Source organism: Mirounga angustirostris, unplaced genomic scaffold (genome assembly GCF_029215605.1).
Source record: "Mirounga angustirostris isolate CCGP_5_RB_7025 unplaced genomic scaffold, mMirAng1.0.hap1 SCAF_15, whole genome shotgun sequence".
Taxonomy (NCBI): Eukaryota; Metazoa; Chordata; class Mammalia; order Carnivora; family Phocidae; genus Mirounga; species Mirounga angustirostris.
The window spans coordinates 10,351,249-10,372,669 of record NW_026991723.1 but is presented as its reverse complement, the minus strand read 5'-3'; the positions used below and the strand labels follow the sequence as shown (position 1 = coordinate 10,372,669).

The 21,421-nt window shown below is 52.0% G+C and overlaps 1 protein-coding gene across 16 annotated transcripts in view; it reads left to right on the top strand.

Annotated features, from left to right (window-relative positions):
• The window catches only part of KANK1 (KN motif and ankyrin repeat domains 1), a 233,037-nt gene that overhangs the window by 187,163 nt on the left and 24,453 nt on the right, over positions 1 to 21,421 (top strand). For 10 of the 16 annotated variants that reach the window (XM_045882189.3, XM_045882190.3, XM_054509151.2 and 7 more), the window contains 9 exons: positions 896 to 1,093; positions 1,742 to 1,850; positions 3,025 to 3,267; positions 4,650 to 4,737; positions 8,116 to 8,335; positions 12,076 to 12,218; positions 12,815 to 13,015; positions 15,054 to 15,152; positions 15,680 to 16,661. In XM_045882189.3, coding sequence (XP_045738145.1) covers positions 896 to 1,093; positions 1,742 to 1,850; positions 3,025 to 3,267; positions 4,650 to 4,737; positions 8,116 to 8,335; positions 12,076 to 12,218; positions 12,815 to 13,015; positions 15,054 to 15,152; positions 15,680 to 15,742 — 1,364 coding nt within the window. In that variant the 3' untranslated portion in view covers positions 15,743 to 16,661. Of the gene's footprint in view, positions 1 to 895; positions 1,094 to 1,741; positions 1,851 to 3,024; positions 3,268 to 4,649; positions 4,738 to 8,115; positions 8,336 to 12,075; positions 12,219 to 12,814; positions 13,016 to 15,053; positions 15,153 to 15,679; positions 16,662 to 16,690; positions 17,213 to 21,421 lie in introns of those variants that run through there. The other 6 variants (XR_010407627.1, XM_045882196.3, XM_045882195.3 and 3 more) reach the window with 6 other exon arrangements.

The following is a 21,421-nucleotide window of genomic DNA, read 5'->3' as shown; positions in this document are numbered from 1 at the left end:
CAGAAGAGGGTGACCGAGGGCTTGACCCTGTGCAGGTGGGGAGGAAGAAGCATTCCAGGTAGAGGAGCGTTCTCTAGGACGTACTGTCGGAAAATGAGAGACGCCCACTCTCACCATCCCAGCGACTGGGAGGCAGTCCTCCCCTCAAAAGGGACCCCAGACGTGGTGGGAGATAAAGGTGGAGACGTAATGAGATGTGTCAGGCTGTGGGTGGTCTAGACTATGTGGCTAAGCATCGTGGACTGCGTTTCCTGAGCAGAGGGGAGTGTTTTTTAGCTTTGCTCAGATTCGTTGTAGCCAGAGTGCCGATGGGATTGGAGGGGCTGGAGTTTTGCTCATCAACTGCGTGTGTGAGGGGCCGTGGTAAAGGAAGAGGACGGTCAGGATGCTATGCTGCCAGCCCCACCCGAACGGACCCGGATGGTAGCAGCCGGGGCAGAGGGAAGAGAAGGAGGTGGAAGGAGAGGTCTGGGCGGACCCAGATGTGGTGATAAAGGGAAGGTGGAGGGTCAAGAAGGCCTTGGGGTTTGAGTCTGGGTGGCTTCCATAGTAAGCCATATATGCAAAAGGAAAACACAGGGAGAAAAGCACTTAAGAAAATGATGAGTTGGAAAATTAAAAAAAAAAAACAAGTTTAGCCCCTTTCGTTTGGTCTTTTTTTTTTTAAAGATTTTATTTATTTGAGAGAGAGAGAGAGAGCACATGAGAGGGGGGGAGGGTCAGAGGGAGAAGCAGACCCCCCGCCGAGCAGGGAGCCTGATGTGGAACTCGATCCCCGGACTCCAGGATCATGACCTGAGCCGAAGGCAGTCGCTTAACCAACTGAGCCACCCAGGCGCCCCCTTTCTTTTGGTCTTAACATCACATGCTTCTACCCCCGTCTCCTTCCTCACAGGCAGTGGTTTGGAATACACCTGTAAGTGTGGAGGCCTTCAGGCAGGAGCTCCGTTCCACACCCAGACCGCCCCGCCTGAGCAAGCAGCGGGGACCGTGGAAGGGAGACCCCTCGGCGGCCAGGACGCCTTCCCCTCTCAGGAAGGCACGCTGTCCCCCGTGAACCTGACGGACGACCAGATAGCCGCCGGCCTCTATGGTAACCTTCCTCACTCAGCCCTTCTCAGCCTCAGGATTCTAGGACCAGCACTGCTGGTACCCCAGTCTAATGTCAGAGTGTCTCATAGGTTGACCTGGAAGAAGCATTGACCTAAGAAGTGTTAGGAAGGTAGGCCTAGAACATCTTTAAAAAGATTGCTGAAGAAAGGAGTGTGCCGTCCCCTGAAGAAAACTCATCTGATTTTGTGAATTATGAAATATTTTGAATAGCATTTCACTCCTTCGCAGTCTGGCAGGCATAACTTCTTCCCAGATTATCTCAGCTAAAAGAAAAGAACAGTAATAATCCCTATTTTAGTGCCTACGTGTTTCTTGAGGCCCGAATAAGTTATGACCTCACTTTATAAACAGTGAAGCCTGATGCAAATGCTAGTTGTCAGGGCTTTTGTTATGTTTGGAAGTGCTGATGGTGGATTTTTTTCCCCATTTAAAGAACTTCAAATTATTTTCTTTACATGCATACATCTTTTCCAATGGATTTTGTGCCAACTTCTCATATGCAAGTGCCAAGATCTAAATTTACATGAATGAGAAAAAAAAAAGAACATGAAGAAAGATTTCTTGGTCCCTTAACTTGCATGGGTATGAATTGTGTTAATTTTCCTCACCTTGATTCCCTTTTTCGCAGTATGTACAAACAATGAAAGCACACTGAAGTCTATCATGAAGAAGAAAGACGGCAACAAAGATTCAAATGGAGCAAAGAAGAATCTTCAGTTTGTCGGCATTAACGGAGGGTAAGGAAAGATGCTACCAGTCAGTCTGTACCTGGTCTGTCTGTCTCCTTCGCCTCCTGTCTCCTCAAGTCCCATTTCAAGGTGCCCAGGCTGGGCTTCAGCCACATCTTGGTGACGGAAGATCCCCTCAGAAAGGTGCATTTGGGCTCCTCTCCTCTTCTTGCTATCTTTAAGGATGTGTTACTCTTGAAAAGACACCTGATGACGCTGAGCAGTTTACATCTTCCCACCTCTGATCTGAAAACAGTAGTCTTCAACAAAAGTAGCAGGCGACAAGTGTCCCACGGAGTTGGACAACTTGTTCTTACCTGTACCAGACTCAGGAACAAACAGAAAGAGGCGAGAGCATCGCTCCACGGGCTGGTGATGGTCATCCACTCCTTCACAACGGGTTATTTTGCCTAGCTCTCCATGCTTACATACAAAATTGTAGGGTCTTTCACTTGACCAGTAATCCAGCTGTGCCTTCAGTTCTTTACTTTCTAAATAGAATGTCTGTTAGCTCCTCATTCCTTCTTACTGGGCCAGATAAATAGTGAAGGCTGTTTGTCATCCACAGTTGAATCAGAACAGCTAATCTATTAATCCATATACGGCCTCGGCTTCAACAAGACAGCACTAATGCGGTTAGTTTCGATAATATTTATGGCAAAGCATTACATAAAGATTTAACTTAATGGGGCCTATTTTCTGAATCTTTGAAGTCTAGTTGGGTAGTGCGGCCGAGGAGTTTTTGGAGGGTGTGTGCCAGAGGAACTATCGATTACTTACCTAATCTGTTCACCATGACATGGGAACAATTAATGGAGCAAAATAGGAAGAATGTAGGGAAAAGAAAAAAGAAGGAACAGAAAGAAATGAACCACTGCGGACCTGGCTTTCATAAAGTAAATTTCCTTTGATTTATCCTAAGCCAGAGGTGCTATATATACATATTTTTTTTTCCTACAAGTAGTATAATGATACCAATTGGCAACTCAAGTTATGCCTTCTAAGCCAGAACCCATTCGAAACCACCAGATTTTTAAATAGACCTTACTTTGAACTTCTAAATGCAGGGTCTCAAACCACAGGTCAGATGTCTGGAGTCATCCGCTTTCCCTGCATAAGAGTTTCGGTCACGGGGTCTTTCTGGGCACACCTTGCATCTCCTGAACTCCCAATTGCCACCTAGGTATGAAACAACTTCAAGTGATGATTCCAGCTCAGATGAAAGCTCTTCCTCCGAGTCAGATGACGAGTGTGATGTCATTGAGTACCCTCCCGAGGAAGAGGAGGAGGAAGAGGAGGATGAAGACACTCGGGGAATGGCGGAAGGGCACCATGCCGTTAATATTGAAGGTTTCAAGTCTGCCAGGGTGGAAGATGAGATGCAGGTTCCAGAATGTGAACCTGAGAAGGTGGAAATCAGAGAGAGGTGTGGTACACTCCCCTCCCCTCCCTAACCCTTCCCACGTTCATTGTGCCTTTGGCAAGAGAACTGGCCGATAGGAGATTTCACCATTGTAACTATTGGTTGGGTCTTTCCGATCCCCAAAGGAGAGCTAAACTTCATCCTCAGAGGTACGACCGTCGTGTCGTGATGCTAATAAATACAGGTGCGGAGGGAGAGAACCCCTAGATCTCTCAGAATAGCAAAGAGAAGGGCCTGATCAGGCTGCCACCTTGTTTCCTTTAAATGTATCTGCTAGCTAATTTTATGTGTGGAGCCACCATCCACGGAACTATTACGTGCCGTTAAAGTTTTCAGTGCTCCGACAACCCACCTTATATTTGAAGGCAATGTTAGAATTTTGTGTGGCCAGCACATGTCTTTTAAGATTTCAGATTTTATCATTAGCCATTCATCTTGATATAGGTCAGTACTGTTCTAATAGGATCGCTGTGTGTGAAAGGAGCGGTCTTTTAGCCCCAGCTGAAGATCACATTCACTTCAAAGATGATATAATCAGTCACATGTCTGCATTTTGTTGCTCACTGAGTGATAGGGAACACCACAAGAATGGGTTTGGAAGTCTCCTAAGCAGCAGCTGAAATACCCAATAAACACTCTGGTTGGCTGAAACACGTACCTAACTATGTAGCAAATTTTAAAGACTGCTAGCAAATGTGGAATCGATGCTTATGAAACAGAGAATAGAACAGATGGAAAATTCAAGATGGTTTTTCACTGTGTGGAGTATAAATAGAACATTTCAGAAAACTTCTGTTTAATTTTGCAAATGAAAGTTTAACTGCATTAACACAAGGTAAGTGTTTCTAGTTTATATTTCCAAGTATTTTCACATGGCTCAGGATCTTGTCATCTAGGTTTTTTTTTTTAAACAGCTTTATTGAGCTATCATTTATTTACCGTATGTCATCTGATTTTTCAGTTTAGATTTTCATGGGGGTTAAACATTTTCTGAGTGCAGATGTGTGGTTTGCTGGTCAGCATAATGGATCTGTGGTAATTCTGACCTCTTCAGCCCCTTAAGAGTAGAAACATTTTTGGGAACTTAGAATAAAAGGAATAAAAAAGTTCCACAGGTTATTCCATAATGTCATAAAGGCCAAACAGGTGAAGCTGAAAGCTGCCCATACGGAAAGGCCTGAGCTCTGGGTAGAGACATTGGTTCTGTACGTCCTCGGACGCCTAGGGGAGCCCACTCCGACCTCCAGGCGAGCACCTTCCCCCACCACGAACCTGCTGAGGTCCACTTGGGGCCTCTTGTCTTTTAAAGGGCCATTGAGTTTGCAATAAAAGTGACTTTCCTTTGGTGGCCACTCGTGAGCTCTCTTTCTTTTATCTTGTCGTAGGTATGAATTAAGTGAAAAGATGTTGTCTGCCTGCAACTTACTGAAAAATAATATAAATGACCCCAAAGCTTTGACCAGCAAGGATATGGTGAGTCTGCCCTCCAGACATCGTCCCCGGTCTGTACAGATTACCCGAGCGGACACCAAAGTCAAGGTGTCTCTAGCCGGCCCCCGAGCTCTTGTTGCCCACACCCCGTGCCCCCGAACTCTCTCTAGCTTGTGTAAGCAGAGCGAGCCTCGCGTTGCCCTGTTCGCACCGCCCGTTAACCTCAGGCCCCGCAGCGGACACCCCCACCCTCTACTTTTCTCGGCAGTGAAGCCTCTGTGAGACGCATACTTGCACACGGGAGGGAGGGCTAATTGCAGTCAGTCGTCAGGTTTCGACACCTTCTGCTTCCGCTCCCAGAACCTTGTGATCCAGGGAGAAGAGCCACCAGAGTTGTTGTGCTTTGTGTTTTGTTTTTAAAATTGGCCTCTGGGTTTTTAAAAAGCAGCCTCTCTGGGCCGAGGTCAGCATTCCTTTCAATTATGAACGTGCGTGTCATGTTCCCGGGTGGAATGCCGGCGGCCGCTATTTTTAAACTTCGGAGTCACTGCGCTTTTCATCTGTGCCCAGTTTGAGAGACTTGGAAGCTCACAGCAGTGAAGCTGGTGGTTGCTTCAGGGACAGGAAGGACACGGCCCAGGGCAGCTGAGCATTTCTGGGGCGACGGTGAATCGGACACCACGGCGAAGTGTGTTGCTCTTCCCCATGGGGCTGGTGGAGTTTTTTTTTTTTTTTTTTTAAAGATTTTATTTATTTGAGAGACAGAGAATGAGATAGAGAGCATGAGAGGGGGGAGGGTCAGAGAGAGAGGCAGACTCCCTGCCGAGCAGGGAGCCCGACGTGGTACTCGATCCCGGGACTCCAGGATCATGACCTGAGCCGAAGGCAGTTGCTTAACCAACTGAGCCACCCAGGCGCCCGGGCTGGTGGAGTTTTGAGGTGCGGCTTCTGTCCCAGGTCAGACCCGCCCTCTGGCTGACAGTTGTCTTCAGCGCGCTGAGAAGACGTAGGTTCTCCCATCAGCCAGCGTTGGCATTTGAATCTCGGCACCTCCTCAACGTGGAGTTTTCTGCCGCATAACCCAAGTCAGCAGCGAGTGAGAAGGCCTCACGGGATTGTAGAGTGATGAAACCAAAATGTTAGAACTGGAGGGGACTTGAGGGATCCCCTTATGCCGGAAAGGCACCGTTTTCCTCGTGGACGACACGCACGATCTGAGGGAGAACTGGGACTGTTGTCACAGGCGCGAGGCGCGTGGGCGTGCATACCTGTGAGGCCACCGTGTCCTGGTCTTTTCGGTTTTAACTGAGGCCCTGAAGATGAGGAGTCTTGTCCAGAGCTAGTTAACTAGCTTCTCGTTAGTACTGGGACTAGGTGATACCTCTCCAGTACTGGTCCATGTTTTATTTATCCTTCCTGAATCGTATTACCTTATCATACGGCATCCTTTTTTAGAATTACGGTTGTGCCTCATATTTGTTTCCATCGCTGTAGAAACTTAAATTTCTCAGAGCCAGCTGTGTCTTGACATTAAATTAGCGAGCTGAGGAAGGCACACGGTGGTGATGTTTACAGAAGAAGATACGAAGTAAAATCCCTGGCCTGGGGCGGGGGCGGACCCAGAACTCCTTCAGTATAAACTACATTTCTGTCTACGCCTCAGTCCCAAGAGAGCAAAACCATGAAATGTCACTGCAGTGTTAATATCTCCCACGAGGTTGAACCTGAACTTAAAACTGGTGCTTCTGGACCCTAGATCTTAGAGCTAGAATATACTTTGACCATTCTCAAAATACCTGGTCATGTGGTCTTCAGGGAGGACCATCCATTTCTCTGGCCCCAGATTGCCAAGCTATATTGTCACGCACACACTCCGTGGTCAGTTCCTTTTTGGTTAAACTGAACTCACTTGACGAAAACGCGTTGAAGGAATTGCGCCGTGAAAAGTGGTAGACACACACGAACAATCACAGTGCCAGGGCCGGTAACCATAACCGGACGCCACATACACGGCAGTAACAGAGTTCAACACCCAAACGACACAGATTCCCCTCTCTCCGTGTGAGGACGGGCTCCAGAGAGATAGAAACCTGAATATGTAGAAGAATGAGCAGAAGAAAGCATTAGATGAATTTTTTTCCCACCCCAGGACCCTTTTCATCAAGTGCCGCAGAATGTGATTGAATGGGCTAAAACCAAATCATCAGTAGCTGGACGATAAAGATGCAGAAGCCAGTACAATTCCAGCTCCCACTTCTCTGTAGAAAGGGGACCTCTTGGGTTCTGGTGCTGTTGACGTAGGCTTTCCGTCTGTCTTTGGTCTATTTCTAAACTTTTCAGGAGTAAGCAAAGCACAGATGAACGGTAAACTCGTGTAAAAAGGGCTCACGGAAGAAGCATTCTAGTTCCTCCCATCACCAGCGGTGGTCATGGGCAGTCTGCCTTGAACTTCTCATGGTCCGGGTTTGACTTGGTAGCTCCTGAAATAAGGCCCATGTTCCTGTGCCCACAGCCTGAGGGAAGGCATGCACGGGGCTCCTGGTCAGATGCAGATGATCCTAAATGAGAAATGTAATTTGTTTCGAACCTGCTTTTTAATCCCTTTCCATGGTTGAATGTTTGTCTTTGGGATTGGAGTGGGAATGGGGCTGGCTACACCCTCATGGCCTTTCAGCCCAGTGCGGTGGGGATGTTGAAGGAGTTAAGGGTGGTCTGGATAGGAAGAAAGCAGCATAAATTCAGTGTGGGTGAAGTAATTTCTTCTGTCCTGAGTACTCTGAAAATCACATGCAGGGCTAGCATAATTACTTAATGTTAACAGTTCAAGAATCAGTGAAGCCAGGCCTACGTGTTTTGTTTTGTTTTTTTTTTTTAGAAACAGCATGAGAGGGGATAGGGTCAGAGGGAGAAGCAGGCTCCCCGCTGAGCCGGGAGCCCGATGCGGGACTCGATCCCAGGACCCCGGCATCATGACCCGAGCCGAAGGCAGTCTCTTAACCAACTGAGCCACCCAGGCGCCCCAGGCCTACGTGTTTTTATGTGTATTGCCTCATTTGTCCTCATCACAAGCACTGTGGGGAAAAGGTATTTTTATTACCCCCATTTTGCAGATGAGCAAACCGAGGCCCGGAGTAAGTCTCTTCCCCAGGAGAGCACAGCTCACAAGTAGCGGAGCCAGGATTGGATCCTTGCAGTAGAGCCCCTGAACAGCGCTGCGCGGACTCTTTTACGGAAGTTAGAAACGTCCGTGGTTCAAAGTCCGGAGGAGTCTGAGGCTCCTCTTAGGGCTCCGGGTCCCATGCCTCGTTCTCTGAGAGCCCCTTCTCGCTGCGTACGCCGCCTATAAGAGGCCTCGTTTCTCGGGCTTTCAGCTGGGCCATACGTAGCAGAACTAACGGCCACTTGCCGCTGTCTTGGCAGCGGTTCTGCCTGAACACCCTGCAGCACGAGTGGTTCCGCGTGTCCAGTCAGAAGTCAGCCAGCGCGGCCGCGGTGGGCGACTACCTGGCGGCGTTCGAGGCCGTCTCCCCGGAGGTCCTCCGCCACGTCATCAACATGGCGGACGGCAACGGCAACACGGCCCTCCACTACAGCGTGTCCCACTCCAACTTCGAGATCGTGCAGCTGCTCCTGGACGCGGGTACGTGCGCCCGGCCCCTGCCCTGACCGCGCTCGGGCGGCGCCCCCGCTCGGAGAGGCCGGCCGCCGCGCTCCCCTGTGCGGGCACCGCCCCGGGCCTCCGCCCCTGCTCTTCCACGCGCCCTGGCCGCCGTGCCCGTCTTGAGCCCCGGGGGGACGCCTGGCCCGGACGCCGCCAGGTCCGTCCGGAAGGAGGCTGCGCGGCTGCGCGGCTGCGCTCGCTGCGGCGCGCCTGCGCTCGGGCGCCGTGTCTCCCCGGTGAGGAGCGCGCGCGCGGTCCCGCCCGAGCTGCGTCACGCTGGCGGGCCGGACCGGGTGCTGCTGCCGGGACCCGCGTCCGCTTCGCCGGCCGCAGGCTGCCGCTGCGACGACTCGTAGTAGAACCGTAACGGTTCCCACCGAAGGAGCCCCTGTGGCCGGGGGCTGCGCGTAGAGAGACGGAAGTGTCGTTCCCGTGTCCGAGCCGCAGTAGCGAGAACAGGGAAAACGCTTGTCCGCAACTGGGACATCCCGTCCCCGAATCTAGCCACTGCGGGTCCGGTACACGAAGCGAGGGTGTGCGACAGGGAAGGGCCCCCGTGGGACATGGCGAACTGCCCGCTTTTTGTTCAAATACAGTAGCCCAGTGGTACAGACAGTCCCCGAGTCGCTCCGATTGATTGATTGATTGATTGATTGATTTTTAAAGATTTTATTTATTTATTTGAGACAGAATGAGACAGAGAGAGCATGAGAGGGGGGAGGGGCAGAGGGACAAGCAGACCCCCCGCCGAGCAGGGAGCCCGACGCGGGACTCGATCCTGGGACTCCAGGATCATGACCTGAGCCGAAGGCAGTCGCTCAACCAACTGAGCCACCCAGGCGCCCCCTTTTTTTTAAGATTTTATTTATTTATTTGAGAGAGAGAGAGCATGAGGGGGGGAGGGTCAGAGGGAGAAGCAGACTCCCTGCTGAGCAGGGAGCCCGATGCGGGACTCCATCCAGGGACTCCAGGATCATGACCTGAGCCGAAGGCAGTCGCTTAACCAACTGAGCCACCCAGGCGCCCTAAAGATTTTATTTATTTATTTGAGAGAATGAGAGAGAGAGAGAGCATGAGAGGGGGGAGGGGCAGAGGGACAAGCAGACCCCCCGCCGAGCAGGGAGCCCGACGCGGGACTCGATCCCGGGACTCCAGGATCATGACCTGAGCCGAAGGCAGTCGCTCAACCAACTGAGCCACCCAGGCGCCCCCTTTTTTTTAAGATTTTATTTATTTATTTGAGAGAGAGAGAGCATGAGGGGGGGAGGGTCAGAGGGAGAAGCAGACTCCCTGCTGAGCAGGGAGCCCGATGCGGGACTCCATCCAGGGACTCCAGGATCATGACCTGAGCCGAAGGCAGTCGCTTAACCAACTGAGCCACCCAGGCGCCCTAAAGATTTTATTTATTTATTTGAGAGAATGAGAGAGAGAGAGAGCATGAGAGGGGGGAGGGGCAGAGGGACAAGCAGACCCCCCGCCGAGCAGGGAGCCCGACGCGGGACTCGATCCCGGGACTCCAGGATCATGACCTGAGCCGAAGGCAGTCGCTCAACCAACTGAGCCACCCAGGCGCCCCCTTTTTTTTAAGATTTTATTTATTTATTTGAGAGAGAGAGAGCATGAGGGGGGGAGGGTCAGAGGGAGAAGCAGACTCCCCGCCGAGCAGGGAGCCCGAAGCGGGACTCGATCCAGGGACTCCGGGATCATGACCTGAGCCGAAGGCAGTCGCCCAACCGACTGAGCCACCCAGGCGCCCTAAAGATTTTATTTATTTATTTGAGAGAATGAGAGAGAGAGAGAGCTTGAGAGGGGGGAGGGTCAGAGGGAGAAGCAGACTCCCCGCCGAGCAGGGAGCCCGATGCGGGACTCGATCCCGGGACTCCAGGATCATGACCTGAGCCGAAGGCAGTCGCCCAACCGACTGAGCCACCCAGGCGCCCACTCTGATTTATTTTTGAAAGACATATTTTTACTTGTAGTATGTGACCGATAACAGAATTTATAGTACCTCGGTCTTAAATTAGCGAGCACACAATGTGAACCTTTGGTTTAGCATATGCAGTAAAATTGTCAGGTTTCCCCATACTGCTTCTTGGTGCAGCTCACTAATTTCTTCTACTCCGTTTTGGGGAAGTTAGATTAATGCAGAGCAGTAACCGAGCAAGATTTACCCCCTTTTCTAAGTTGGCTTATTCCCGGCAGACGGGACTATGTTAGGCTAAAACTGCTTCCATCTTAGAGGAAGGAATTCCAAGCCTCCTTCCCTTTAGACTTTCCAGACTGGAAACAGAGCTGGTGATACTGTCAGCCCACGTTGTGGTTTATTTTTTTTTAAAAAAGATTTTATTTATTTATTTGAGAGAGAGAGAGAGCGCGCACAAGCTTCAGGGAGAGGGAGAAGCAGGCTTCCCATGGAGCAGGGACCCCGATGTGGGACTCGATCCCAGGACCCTGAGAACATGACCTGAGCTGAAGGCAGACACTTAACTGACTGAGCCACCCAGATGCGCCCCCACATTGTTGTTTAAACAGAGAAGTGGATAATATCCAGAAGAGCCAAAAACAAGATTTCCGATTACTCTTGAAAGTAACGATTTAATCTACTTCTGGAAAATTTGTGTGGACAAGATATTTTGGTAAATTAAATGGTTTTGGTAAATTAAAGGGTTTTGGTTAATCACCCTACTGGATATACCTGACCCTCTACTGCCCACCGTTATAGGCTGACGCTGGGGCTCCGTCCAGTGTGTGGGTGAACGTAGTGACTGCATCCTCTGTGAACGACTGAACATCACAGATGATGAGGAGCCTCAGAGAGCTCGTTGGTTCACATGCTTCTCCATCACACAGCTTTTTCTTTCTCCTTTTCTATGTTAAAAAACGTGCCCTTTGTGTAAATGCCATCATGTCCCTACTGTGCAGTTATTTTTGAGCGTCAGGCAAGTTTGCACGGTATCTTCTCACTCCTTACGGTAGAAACATCCTGAACGTTTTAACTATATATGGTCACACATGAAAGCTTCTTTCCTGCACTGTGCATTCCTTTCATTTTATTAGAAAGTACTAAAGGAATTTAAAAAGGATCGCTGAGCCCCCAATGCCTCCTTAAGAATTACAGGAATAGAAAACGTCTGGCCTGTTGTGTCTGTTAGTCCTTGGCAGTTTCTCACTGCATTTGCTCTCAGACCACAGTTCCGAGAACAGCTCAGCTAGGTGTCATGGGATTGGAATTGGGCTTCCAAGGCCCCAAGCAAGTCAGAGGAGCAAACTTAGGGTCTCCAAATGAGTCGTGATCTCTGAGTGGGTGATGCCATCGTGTTCTCTCCACAAGCCTTTACAGATCCGTCATATTCGTAGCTCTCCCTGCCTCCCTCCTTCGTTCCATAATCACGATCCCCCAAACACAGACGAGTGTCCACATCCCACATTATGTGGACTCTCTGAAGCGCTCCAGGCTGTTGCAGTCGAGCCACCAGTTGCGAATAGGAGGTGCCGTGAAGGCTCACTCTCGCTTCTGCTGCTCCTGGCCTCACACGACACAAAACCTTTTATCCTTTCATTGAGTATGAAAACGTCTCTGGCAGTTCCTTGCGAGTCACTCTGGGACGTGGAGCCCCGGGGGCCGTTTCACAGGCTTCCTCCCAGCCCTGTTCCTTTGGTCCACGCGAGAAGGGTCGCTGTAGGAAGGCTGCTCCCTGACGAGACTCATGTCTCCGCAGACGTGTGCAACGTGGATCACCAGAACAAGGCGGGCTACACCCCCATCATGCTGGCAGCCCTGGCCGCCGTGGAAGCCGAGAAGGACATGCGCGTCGTGGAAGAACTCTTCGGCAGCGGGGATGTGAACGCCAAAGCCAGCCAGGTAAGCGCACTTGCCGCCCGGGTCCGCGCCCGGCCTGCACCCTGAGCATGTGCCCCGCGTCCCCATGGCTGCCCGGCCGCCCTGGCTGACCAGGCCTGCTGTTGAAGTAGCAGCTTCACAGTCACCTGGCGGGCGTCCCCCTCCTTGGCCTCGCGCACTGCCTCTGTCCAGAGCGGGGTGCGCCTGCCCTGTAGGTAGCCCGCCTTGGAGGGCCCGGGAGTGCCCGCCGTCTGCCCGGCGGTGGCTCGTTCCTGTCTCCGCAGTGTAGTGTCGTCATGCCGGCCACACAGCGGCCCCGGGCTGGTTGGACTTCTAAGCACCTTTGACCTTCCCGGCTCCTCGCTCTAAGGGGACAGGTCCTCCCAGCACCAGGGGAACACTGACGCATTACTTGATGATCTTACTTAGCTCGGCGGCGCTCAGAACAAGAAACTGTTTCTCCGTGCCGGCCACCACCCAACCCCAGACTCGTTCCACATCTGCTTTGTCCCCTCTGTCATCCTGCCGTCCCCCCACCTCGCACCCCCGCCCCGGGCAGGCCGCCCCTGGCCGGTCTGTGCCGTGCCGCTGACGGGCCCTGCCACTCCTCCCCACAGGCGGGTCAGACGGCCCTCATGCTGGCCGTCAGCCACGGGCGAATCGACATGGTGAAGGGCCTGCTGGCCTGTGGGGCTGACGTCAACATCCAAGACGACGAGGGCTCCACGGCGCTCATGTGTGCCAGCGAGCACGGGCACGCAGAGATCGTCAAGCTGCTGCTGGCCCAGCCGGGCTGCAACGGCCACCTGGAGGACAACGTAAGTGAGCGACGCAGCCTCCGCGGGGCCTGCCTGCCGGGGGTCTGCCGGGCCCCTTGGCAGAGGGGAAAGGGCACGTTCTCCGCGCTGCTCGCTGGGGACCTCGTGCTGTGGTCCGGGCCGCCGCCCTTCCCGGCCCAGCATGGCAGCGTTGCCTATGTGCAAGCTCACGCTCCCAGGAACTAGAGCCAAAGGCAGGCCGATGAGGCCTCAGCGCCCACGCTCATTGCAGGAGGAGGGCGATGAGCTCGTCGCAGAGCCAGCACAGCCGTGGAAAGCACAGACTGACGCCCACAGCAGACTGAGCGCAGGCATCTTGCAGGTCCACGAAGAAGAGAGGACCGGGTCCCCGGAGCGTTGGGAAAGCTGGGTTGCTAGCTGTTCTGGGCCTGAACTACTAGATGACTAGAGCCAGCTGTCCCCACCCCCGAAATGAGGGCAAGTGGGCCCTCACTGGGGCCCCTCAGAGGGAATCACTCGTGTATCTCATCAGCCCGGCCCTCCAGGCCATCTGACACCTTCGAGCACATCTCCCTGCTCCTGCCTTGGCTATTCCATCATCGTAACCCTGATCTGCTCTCCCCCTTCCCAAGCTGTCCCTGTTGCAGATAACCCCTCGCCTGGGAAACATTGTAAGGGAAGCAGCTGCCTCTGCATGTCTCCAGGCCAGAGGGGAGGAATGCCAGTAGGTGAAGGCACAGGAACTAATATTTGGTTGGCGCTGTGGTTTAAAGTGCAAAGGTCACAGAGGACAGGTTGGGTTGGTTCTGCTTTGGAAAGTTTATCTCCGCAGAGCACGGGTTTGGCCCAGAGCTTCCTTCAGCTCAAAACACTAAAAAGTTAGAAGGAAAATGTACTTTTTGGGCACTAAGCGTCAGATCCCGGTGGGCTCAGGCCAGCAGGAAGAGCAAACCAGTGCAGGCGTTTACTCGTGCCCAGGACCAGGGGGTCGATGGTGGGCTTCCACGTGGCAGACGCCTCTCCGGCGGTGAAGAATCTGCAACTCTCCACCATGCCTCTAACTTCGGCAGGAGCAGAAGGAGTGCTTCCAACTTACCCTTCCTCAAGAGCAGTGTGTGTGGCCTGTGTCTTGATTTTTGTTTGTTTGCTTTTACTTCTCTCTCTTAGCCAAGAATAGCCCGTAGATGTAGTCATAAGAGGCCCCAGAGCCACAAGCAGCTTCCAGAAATGCTGGTCACCTCAGGAAGGTGGGAGGAAGGAAGGAGGAGGGGAGAGGGAGGGCAAGTCCCTCCGAGAATTCCGAGTGGGAGGGAAGGACCCTAAGACGCCGACCACAAGAGAATTGTTTCCTGCTGCCAGTGACCAGAAGGGCATCCTATTCCAAGACCAGACAAAAAGTAAATGGTGCTGGGTTTGGCCTTCTCCCTCCTTGACATGCATCCGAAGCCCTGCAAGTTCATGGAAGCCAAACACGTACCTGGAAACTCTGACTTCCCCGTATTTAGTATTTCCCCTCGGATTTTCACACTATGTGTTTGTGCAAGGCAGCAGGATTCGGTGACTGTGCATGGATGGTGTTCGTAGCGGGCGATAGGGGCGCTTAGGGCCGGAGGATCGGCTCCCTCCCCAAGGGCAACGTTAAAAGATCGTTGGCAGGTGGCAGGGTATCCAAACACCCTGTGGTACTGCTTGCTCACCATAAAGATAAGAAACATAGATGCTTAGGTTTCTACCCCATCTTCCTCTACGGCCCACAGCTGGTGCAAAGAGTAGTGGGGTGAGTCCGTGGCGGGCAGCCTATGTTGAGGGTGCACGGGGCCTGCACCTCCACACTAACCACTGGGAGGCACAGTGGGGATGAGGTGACTGTCCTCCGGCCGGGACTCCACTCCGGTGGGCGCGGCGCCTCATGGTAGCCTCAGGGCTTCGCCCTCAGAGGTCCAGAAAAGTCTCCCGAAGGCCTGAACCGATTTGGGGAACCGTAACAGTTCTTGGAGAGTATTTGTTTTGCTCCCTTTCGGCTGTCTGGAAGTTTGAGAAACCCACCCTGGCTTGTTCTTTTCCATGTTCTCTTTAGGACGGCAGCACCGCGCTCTCGATAGCCCTGGAGGCGGGACACAAGGACATCGCGGTTCTTCTGTACGCCCACGTCAACTTCGCCAAGGCCCAGTCTCCGGTCAGTGTTGTGCATTTGGCGTTTATGAACAGGCTCAAGCCCACCAGACCGGTGGGCCCCCTTCTTCAGGGAGTTGACAGGAGACGCAGGTTTTCTGAGGCTTCTGAAATGGGGAGTGTTAGTCTGCAGCTTTAGGAATCGTGACTTTTGCCCCCGCAGGCGGCCGGGAGAGCTGACCCCTGCTCGTCCTCAGGAGACAGATGCTCACATACATGAAGGGTTTAGTTCTGGGCAGAATTACCCAAATGGCACCTGGGGCGCCCATGCATACATACTGCTACGTCCCTGGCGTTTTTCCTAAGGCACACAGTGAGCAGCAACCTGTGGTCCACGAGTCTGCCCTTAGCAGGACGCTGACTTCCCAGGACGGCGCAGCAGACTGGGTCTGTATCCCGTGTCCCAGGGGTCCGTGCTCCGCGGACAGGTGGTTGTCGGCTGTGCTGGACGGAGTTCCTCGGTCACAGAGGATGCATCTGCCTGAGGTCACTTGTTAACCCCCCATTTTTTTCTCCTCTCCTGGTCTCTAGGGCACCCCTAGGCTTGGAAGGAAGACCTCTCCTGGTCCCACCCACCGAAGTTCATTTGATTGATAGATGCAAATAGCCGTCCATTTACATGCCACCATTAAGCTGCTGCTTGTTCCTGTTGGGGTGACAGACACTGAATGTATTTGTATTGTGCCTGAGCTCACCAGCACGCAGAACGGGAGGCCTGGCGCCTGGAGCTGCGTGGTGGAAGCCGAGCCAGCGGGAGCTGGCCGCCGGGCACACGCTGCCTCCCTCCTGGCTGTCTTCCCTCTGCGCTGGGCGTGCTTACCCCCGGCTCTGTGGCTGTCGAGTCTCTGCTCCGTTATGTACAGTCCTAGTCTCTCCCCACCTTGCCACTGCCGGGAAGCATCAGCTTCTCACTGGCTTGACATTTTTAAAATGTTCCACAAGTATTTATATTGACTTAATGTGGAGCCATCGGAAAGCTCTCTGACGATTCCATTCCAGGACGGTTTTGTTGATTTGTGTGTGTGTGTGTGTTTACTCTTCTCAAGTAAGGCAGTGGTGATGACTGGTCATCAGCACCTTGGGCTTGGGCCTGGAAGGTTTCTGGTTTAAAAATCAAAAACGGAACTCTCAAAAAGTAGAAAACTTACGAAAGGAAGTCTTTTCAGTTGGGTTAATCTAGGTGGATGTATTATATGACTTTTTATATAAAAGGTATCTATATAAAATGGACACAGTATTTTCAACTTTTATATTCCATTGAGACAGGAGGAACTACGTGTAACGTTGCCATGTTTTTATTAATCATCGCCCAAGTCCGCATCCAATGGCAGAGGTTGGATCTCGTCAGAGGAGTTGGCAATATATTTGCCTCTAGGGAAACACAGTGTAGTTCTCCACGTATTTATGGATCCCTTTCTACCGTGTCACATTTACTTTGCTCTTATATGTATTTAAATGTTTGAAGTGCCTTAGACTCTTGCCATATTTTCAAAATAAAATTTCATTAAGCTCTTGTGCGTGTCCCCGCTCTGTCTCCGACAGCTGTCTGCCCGGCCCTGTTGACTTACGGCCCTGGAAGCTGGGCTGATGGACTGCACAGGCGGGGAGAGCCGGCCCGCTGGTCTTGCACTTGGCCGAGAGGAGAGCACGACTCTGTTCGCACAGCTCTGCTCGGTATTCAGGTTGCCCGTCAGGCATCGAAAATTTAAGACCTTATTAGGCAAGCAGCTCATCAGACAGGTAATCTCCAAGCGGAGGCAACGAGTGAGCTCTTCTCAGGTGCAGGGCACTGGCCTCTGGCCCTCGTTTCGGGTGCACCTGCTGGGTGACAGCACCTGCCTTGCGGTCCCTTTTACAAAGTAAGGGGGACTGAGTCCACCTCATTCAAATGAAGAAGCATGGCAGCCAAAATGCAAATGAGGTGTTTGCGCACGGTCACTGGTGGTGAATTTTAACCCGGGCTGTTTGCGAGAGCCAGGTGCATGGGAGAAATATCACGGAGGCTTTTCTCACACCTTTCTCTGTTCCTCTTTCCTTTCCTTCCTGTCGTCTGTTCATGCGCTGCTGAGCTCAAAAAAGAGACCAGAGGATAGATTTTTTTCCAGCAGGTGTGTATCACCCTTTCCTAGAAGGCTTGTTTCACGGGCTGGGAGGAATGTGTCATTTAGAGAAGAACTCAGAGGAGCTGTAAAAAGCGGTGCTCGAAATTGAGGCCAACTTGGGGTGGTAAGAACTGTCCCCCCCACCCACCCACCCACCCAGTCCCAGGCCCAGGCCCATGGCGGGACATCTGGGGCAGAAGGGCTGTCCTCTTCCTTGAACCATGAAAGCGAGGTCCCAGCCACCTGGGGGCATGAGCACCTTTGCCTGTCCCAGGACAGATCCGCTAGCTCTGGGGTCAGGGCTCAATTTCAGTTCACGTAGTTTTTCAGGCTCCTTCAGACCTGACACACAATAAATTAAGGCAGAAGAGCGTTGTGTTTGAAGCAAAGTAGGTCTGTGAGTTTTCTGCGCCTTGATGGCATGGCATGCCTTTGGAGCAGGGAGGATCTCTCAGGTGGTTTGAGGTCCTGGGAGTTTGGTTCTGTTTGAAAAGGAAGGCATTCGTGATGTCAGTGCACGAGAAAATGAATTCCTACACCTTTGTGCTCCATTTCAGATTTCTTGTGCTTAATTTTACAAAACCGAACGAGCGATTTTATCATGGAGTGAGGTCTTGTTCAATCCGTACCGAGCTTCTGGGTTTGCCGGCGTAGGCCTTGTTTATGCTGCTAACACTGGGCACTTAGAAGGCGTTTTATCTTGGGATCTTGGCACATTATATAAACCAGCCTGATTCTCCCCCATTGGTTCAGCTGCTGCTTATTGAGGCGCGAGTCCATAAAGGGATTTGTGGCCGGATACTCGGGCAAGGCCCCCGAATGAGGCTGGCGTGGGGCTGGAGACTCCTGATTCTGTTTTCTGGCTGACGTGAAGAGAAGCCTAAACCTTTAAGTGACAGGCAGCCTCTTTTTTCAGACAGCCTTGCCCTGGAAAACTAGAAGCCGAAGGCCAGTATCCTCCCCCAGACAGAAGGAATAGAGCAGTGGGAACTTTGAGACTTTAACGTTAAGAAAGTGAAACATGACTCATCCTGCCGCCATTGTGACATTAAATAATGGACTAAACCCTGTGCGGGGGGTGGCGGGGGTTGAGGAGGGTGCCAGGAGCGTGCTGTCTAGACGAGTCCCCCTGATAAACCAAGTGTTGTGTGTAAGTTGCCCATACTCTAAGGGGAACAGTCTTACCCCGACTTTTGTGGCCCTGAAATACTGCAGGTAACGGGCTAACCCTCGCAGATGGGATCCCGTCCTAATGGGTTCTTTGCTGCCGGGAGCCGGCTGCAAGCAGAGAGTTTGATTTTCATGATGCTTTTGTGGGAACTTCTGCCTTCACTGCATGTGTAAGAACTGATGGTGGGAGCTGGGGGGAAATGCCAGTTGTGGGCCCCACCCTGAGGAGCAGCACCCCGATGTTTCTCAGTGCGGCCTCTGGTCCACGCTGAGAATAGTTTTACTCCCAAATTACGGGGCACTACCATAGTTCTTTAACAAACAAGTCAGGGGAGTTGGAGAGAGCCGGAACAAAACAAGAAACATGACGCCTAGTCTTTTATCTTGGGTGTACGAGGAGCCAACATGGCCTCTGCGTGGTGTTTGCCCTTGTTTGGTGGCATTTCTGCAACTCTGGAGCAGTCCGTTCTAGAAGGCCAGGAGCCACGGCAGCCGTGGTCTGGGGGGGGGGGGGGGGAGGGCGGTATGTGAGGGACGGCGATTGAGCTGGCAGCTCTGCAGTGTTTTCCTAAGCCCATCTATCCCTTTCCCTCTTCCTGGAAAAGCAGGACCGTTTCTGCGCAGGAAGAAGGCCACGACCCACTGCCTTGGCTTTGGAATAAAGGCAGCATGCTGTTTTCTTTTCTACTGAAAGAAAATTCTTTTTAGGCCCTGGGCCTCAGCCAGAGATTGTTCTATGTTCTGCCATAAGGAAATTACCAATCATATATTTGCTCTGTTGTTACTCAGCATGGCTGTGATTTAGAAGCCAGCCAGTCGTAAGAATATCTTTTCAGTCCATTTTGCTGAGGATGATTACCACAAAAGGATGTGGCTGAGCCAGTGGCCACCCTGTTCCAGGACCGCTCATACTCGCTCTCCCTCCCTCCCTGCCGAAGTCACTGGCTGTTTCCCGGGCCGGGAGCTGGGAAGTCACAATCAGCTCTTGGAGCGTGAAAGGTGGAATTCGCACTCGTCCCTGAGCTACCCTGCCTGAATGCCCGCAAGGATTTTGCCGAGAAGCTAGAAAGCAAAATGTCATGTTTTCTGGGCACATGCTGGTACAGATAGGTCGGATTTTGAGGACATTTTGGGGCGGAGCTGGTGTTTTAGAAAACCAGCTGCCCCATGCCTCTCCACGAAGATCTTTTGATGATTTAAGAGGCGCGGGGATGGGAACTATATGCCTCCTTTTCAGGTCATGGAAGTTGCATAAGAAATAATCTGAAGACCAAATGCCCGTCTTATTTTTGAGCCAAAACAGGTTTTACACCTGTTCCCTACCCCCAACCCAGAAAGATCCAGTTTGCCCAGCACTGGAACCACCTGCAGGGGTGAGGCTGTGTGGCAGAGAGGGAGGGCCCTGAGCGCAGGCAGGCAGGGACTGCTTTGCCACCAGACTGGTCGGGCGGCTCCACACCCAGGGCCAGCCAGGTGGCCACTGATTTCTCACATGTTGGGCAGCAGAGAGATTCTGGCTCAGATCCACCTGCTCTGCAATGAAACTGATGTGCTCAAACAAACAGATAATAAAGATAACAGTCACTGATTAGATTGGGTCCCTCAATCCTACCTAGAAATATGCCGCCACCACCCCGAAAAGCCAGTCTTCCGAAAGGACGAGAAGTTCAGGTGCCGGGCTGACCAATACTAGTTGAATGAATGAGGGTAAAAACATCCTTGGAGAGTGGCATTGAAAGTCAGGAGAGTGTTACTACGAGGGAGCGGGGAGGTTCCTGGGAGGGAGCCTCCTAGAGGCTGGCGATCCCCCAGGAATGGTTTGCTTCTTAGCCTGGAAGTAGCTACACTCTTATGTTCCCTTTATGATAATTCAACAGGCCGTATACTCACAATTTGTGTACTTCTGTGTGTGCATATGTTAATTTCAATTTTTTTTTTTTAATTTAAAAAAATGTGAGGGCCCCTGGGTGGCTCAGTTGGTTAAATATCTGACTCCTGATTTCTGCTGGGGTGGTGATCTCAGGGTGCTGAGATCAAGCCCCAGGTTGGGCTTTGTGCTGAGCATGGAGCCTGCTTAAGAGTCTCTTTCCCTCTCCCTCTGCTTCTACCACCCCCCCACCCACTCACGCATGTGCACACTGTCTCAAAAAAAAAAATTTTTTTTTTTAATTTGAAAAATTTGAATAAAAAAGATCTTAGGTGGGAGGGTGTCGGTTTTGTAGATTTGAAGGTGAACAGGAATGGGGGCGAATGGCTGGCTCAGTCGGTAGAGCATGAGACTCTCGATCTCAAGGTCATGGGTTTGAGCCCCACGTTGGGCATAGAGCTTATTTAAAAAAAAAAAAAAGTGAGCAGGAATAAAACGATAGTGAACCTAAACCTGGAAACTCTGGGTCCCACCATTTCTTTAACATTGATACAGAGCTTTGCACACGATGGGTGTTGTGGTCCACCCATAACCTTGGGTAGTAATCATTTGGGCTGTTCTCAGATGTTCCGGTTCTTTTTCCGGGTACTCCCTGCCTACTTCTGAAGTCAGGCTTGGCTGTGTGATTTTGTTGGCAGCGGAACATTAGCGAGAAGTGACGTGTCCGTTGCAGGTGGGAGCTTGAAAAGCCAGTCTGCTGCTGTGTCCCCTTCTCCCATCTTGTTCCTGGAAACAAGTGTCCAGACGGACTTAGCGCCGCCGGGGACCCCTGGGGACTGCGTGGAGCAGAGTGTCCTCACCAACCTACATTCCAGGGCTGTCAGGAACACAGATTTACCATTATCCTGTCACGGGAGGGGAGTTTGCAGGTGATTTGTCAGCACGGCATGACTTAGGTTTTCTTTATTGATACAGAAATTGGTTTCAGGCTGTGGGTGCAGCTGGACCCGAATGGCTTAGTAGGTGAGCTGTGGATGGCAGGGGCGTGGGCTTAGTGGACTCAGTCAAGGACATGGGAAAGCGATGCATGCTTTTCAGTATCTTCCCGAGGCTGGTACGTGCCAGGAACTAGCG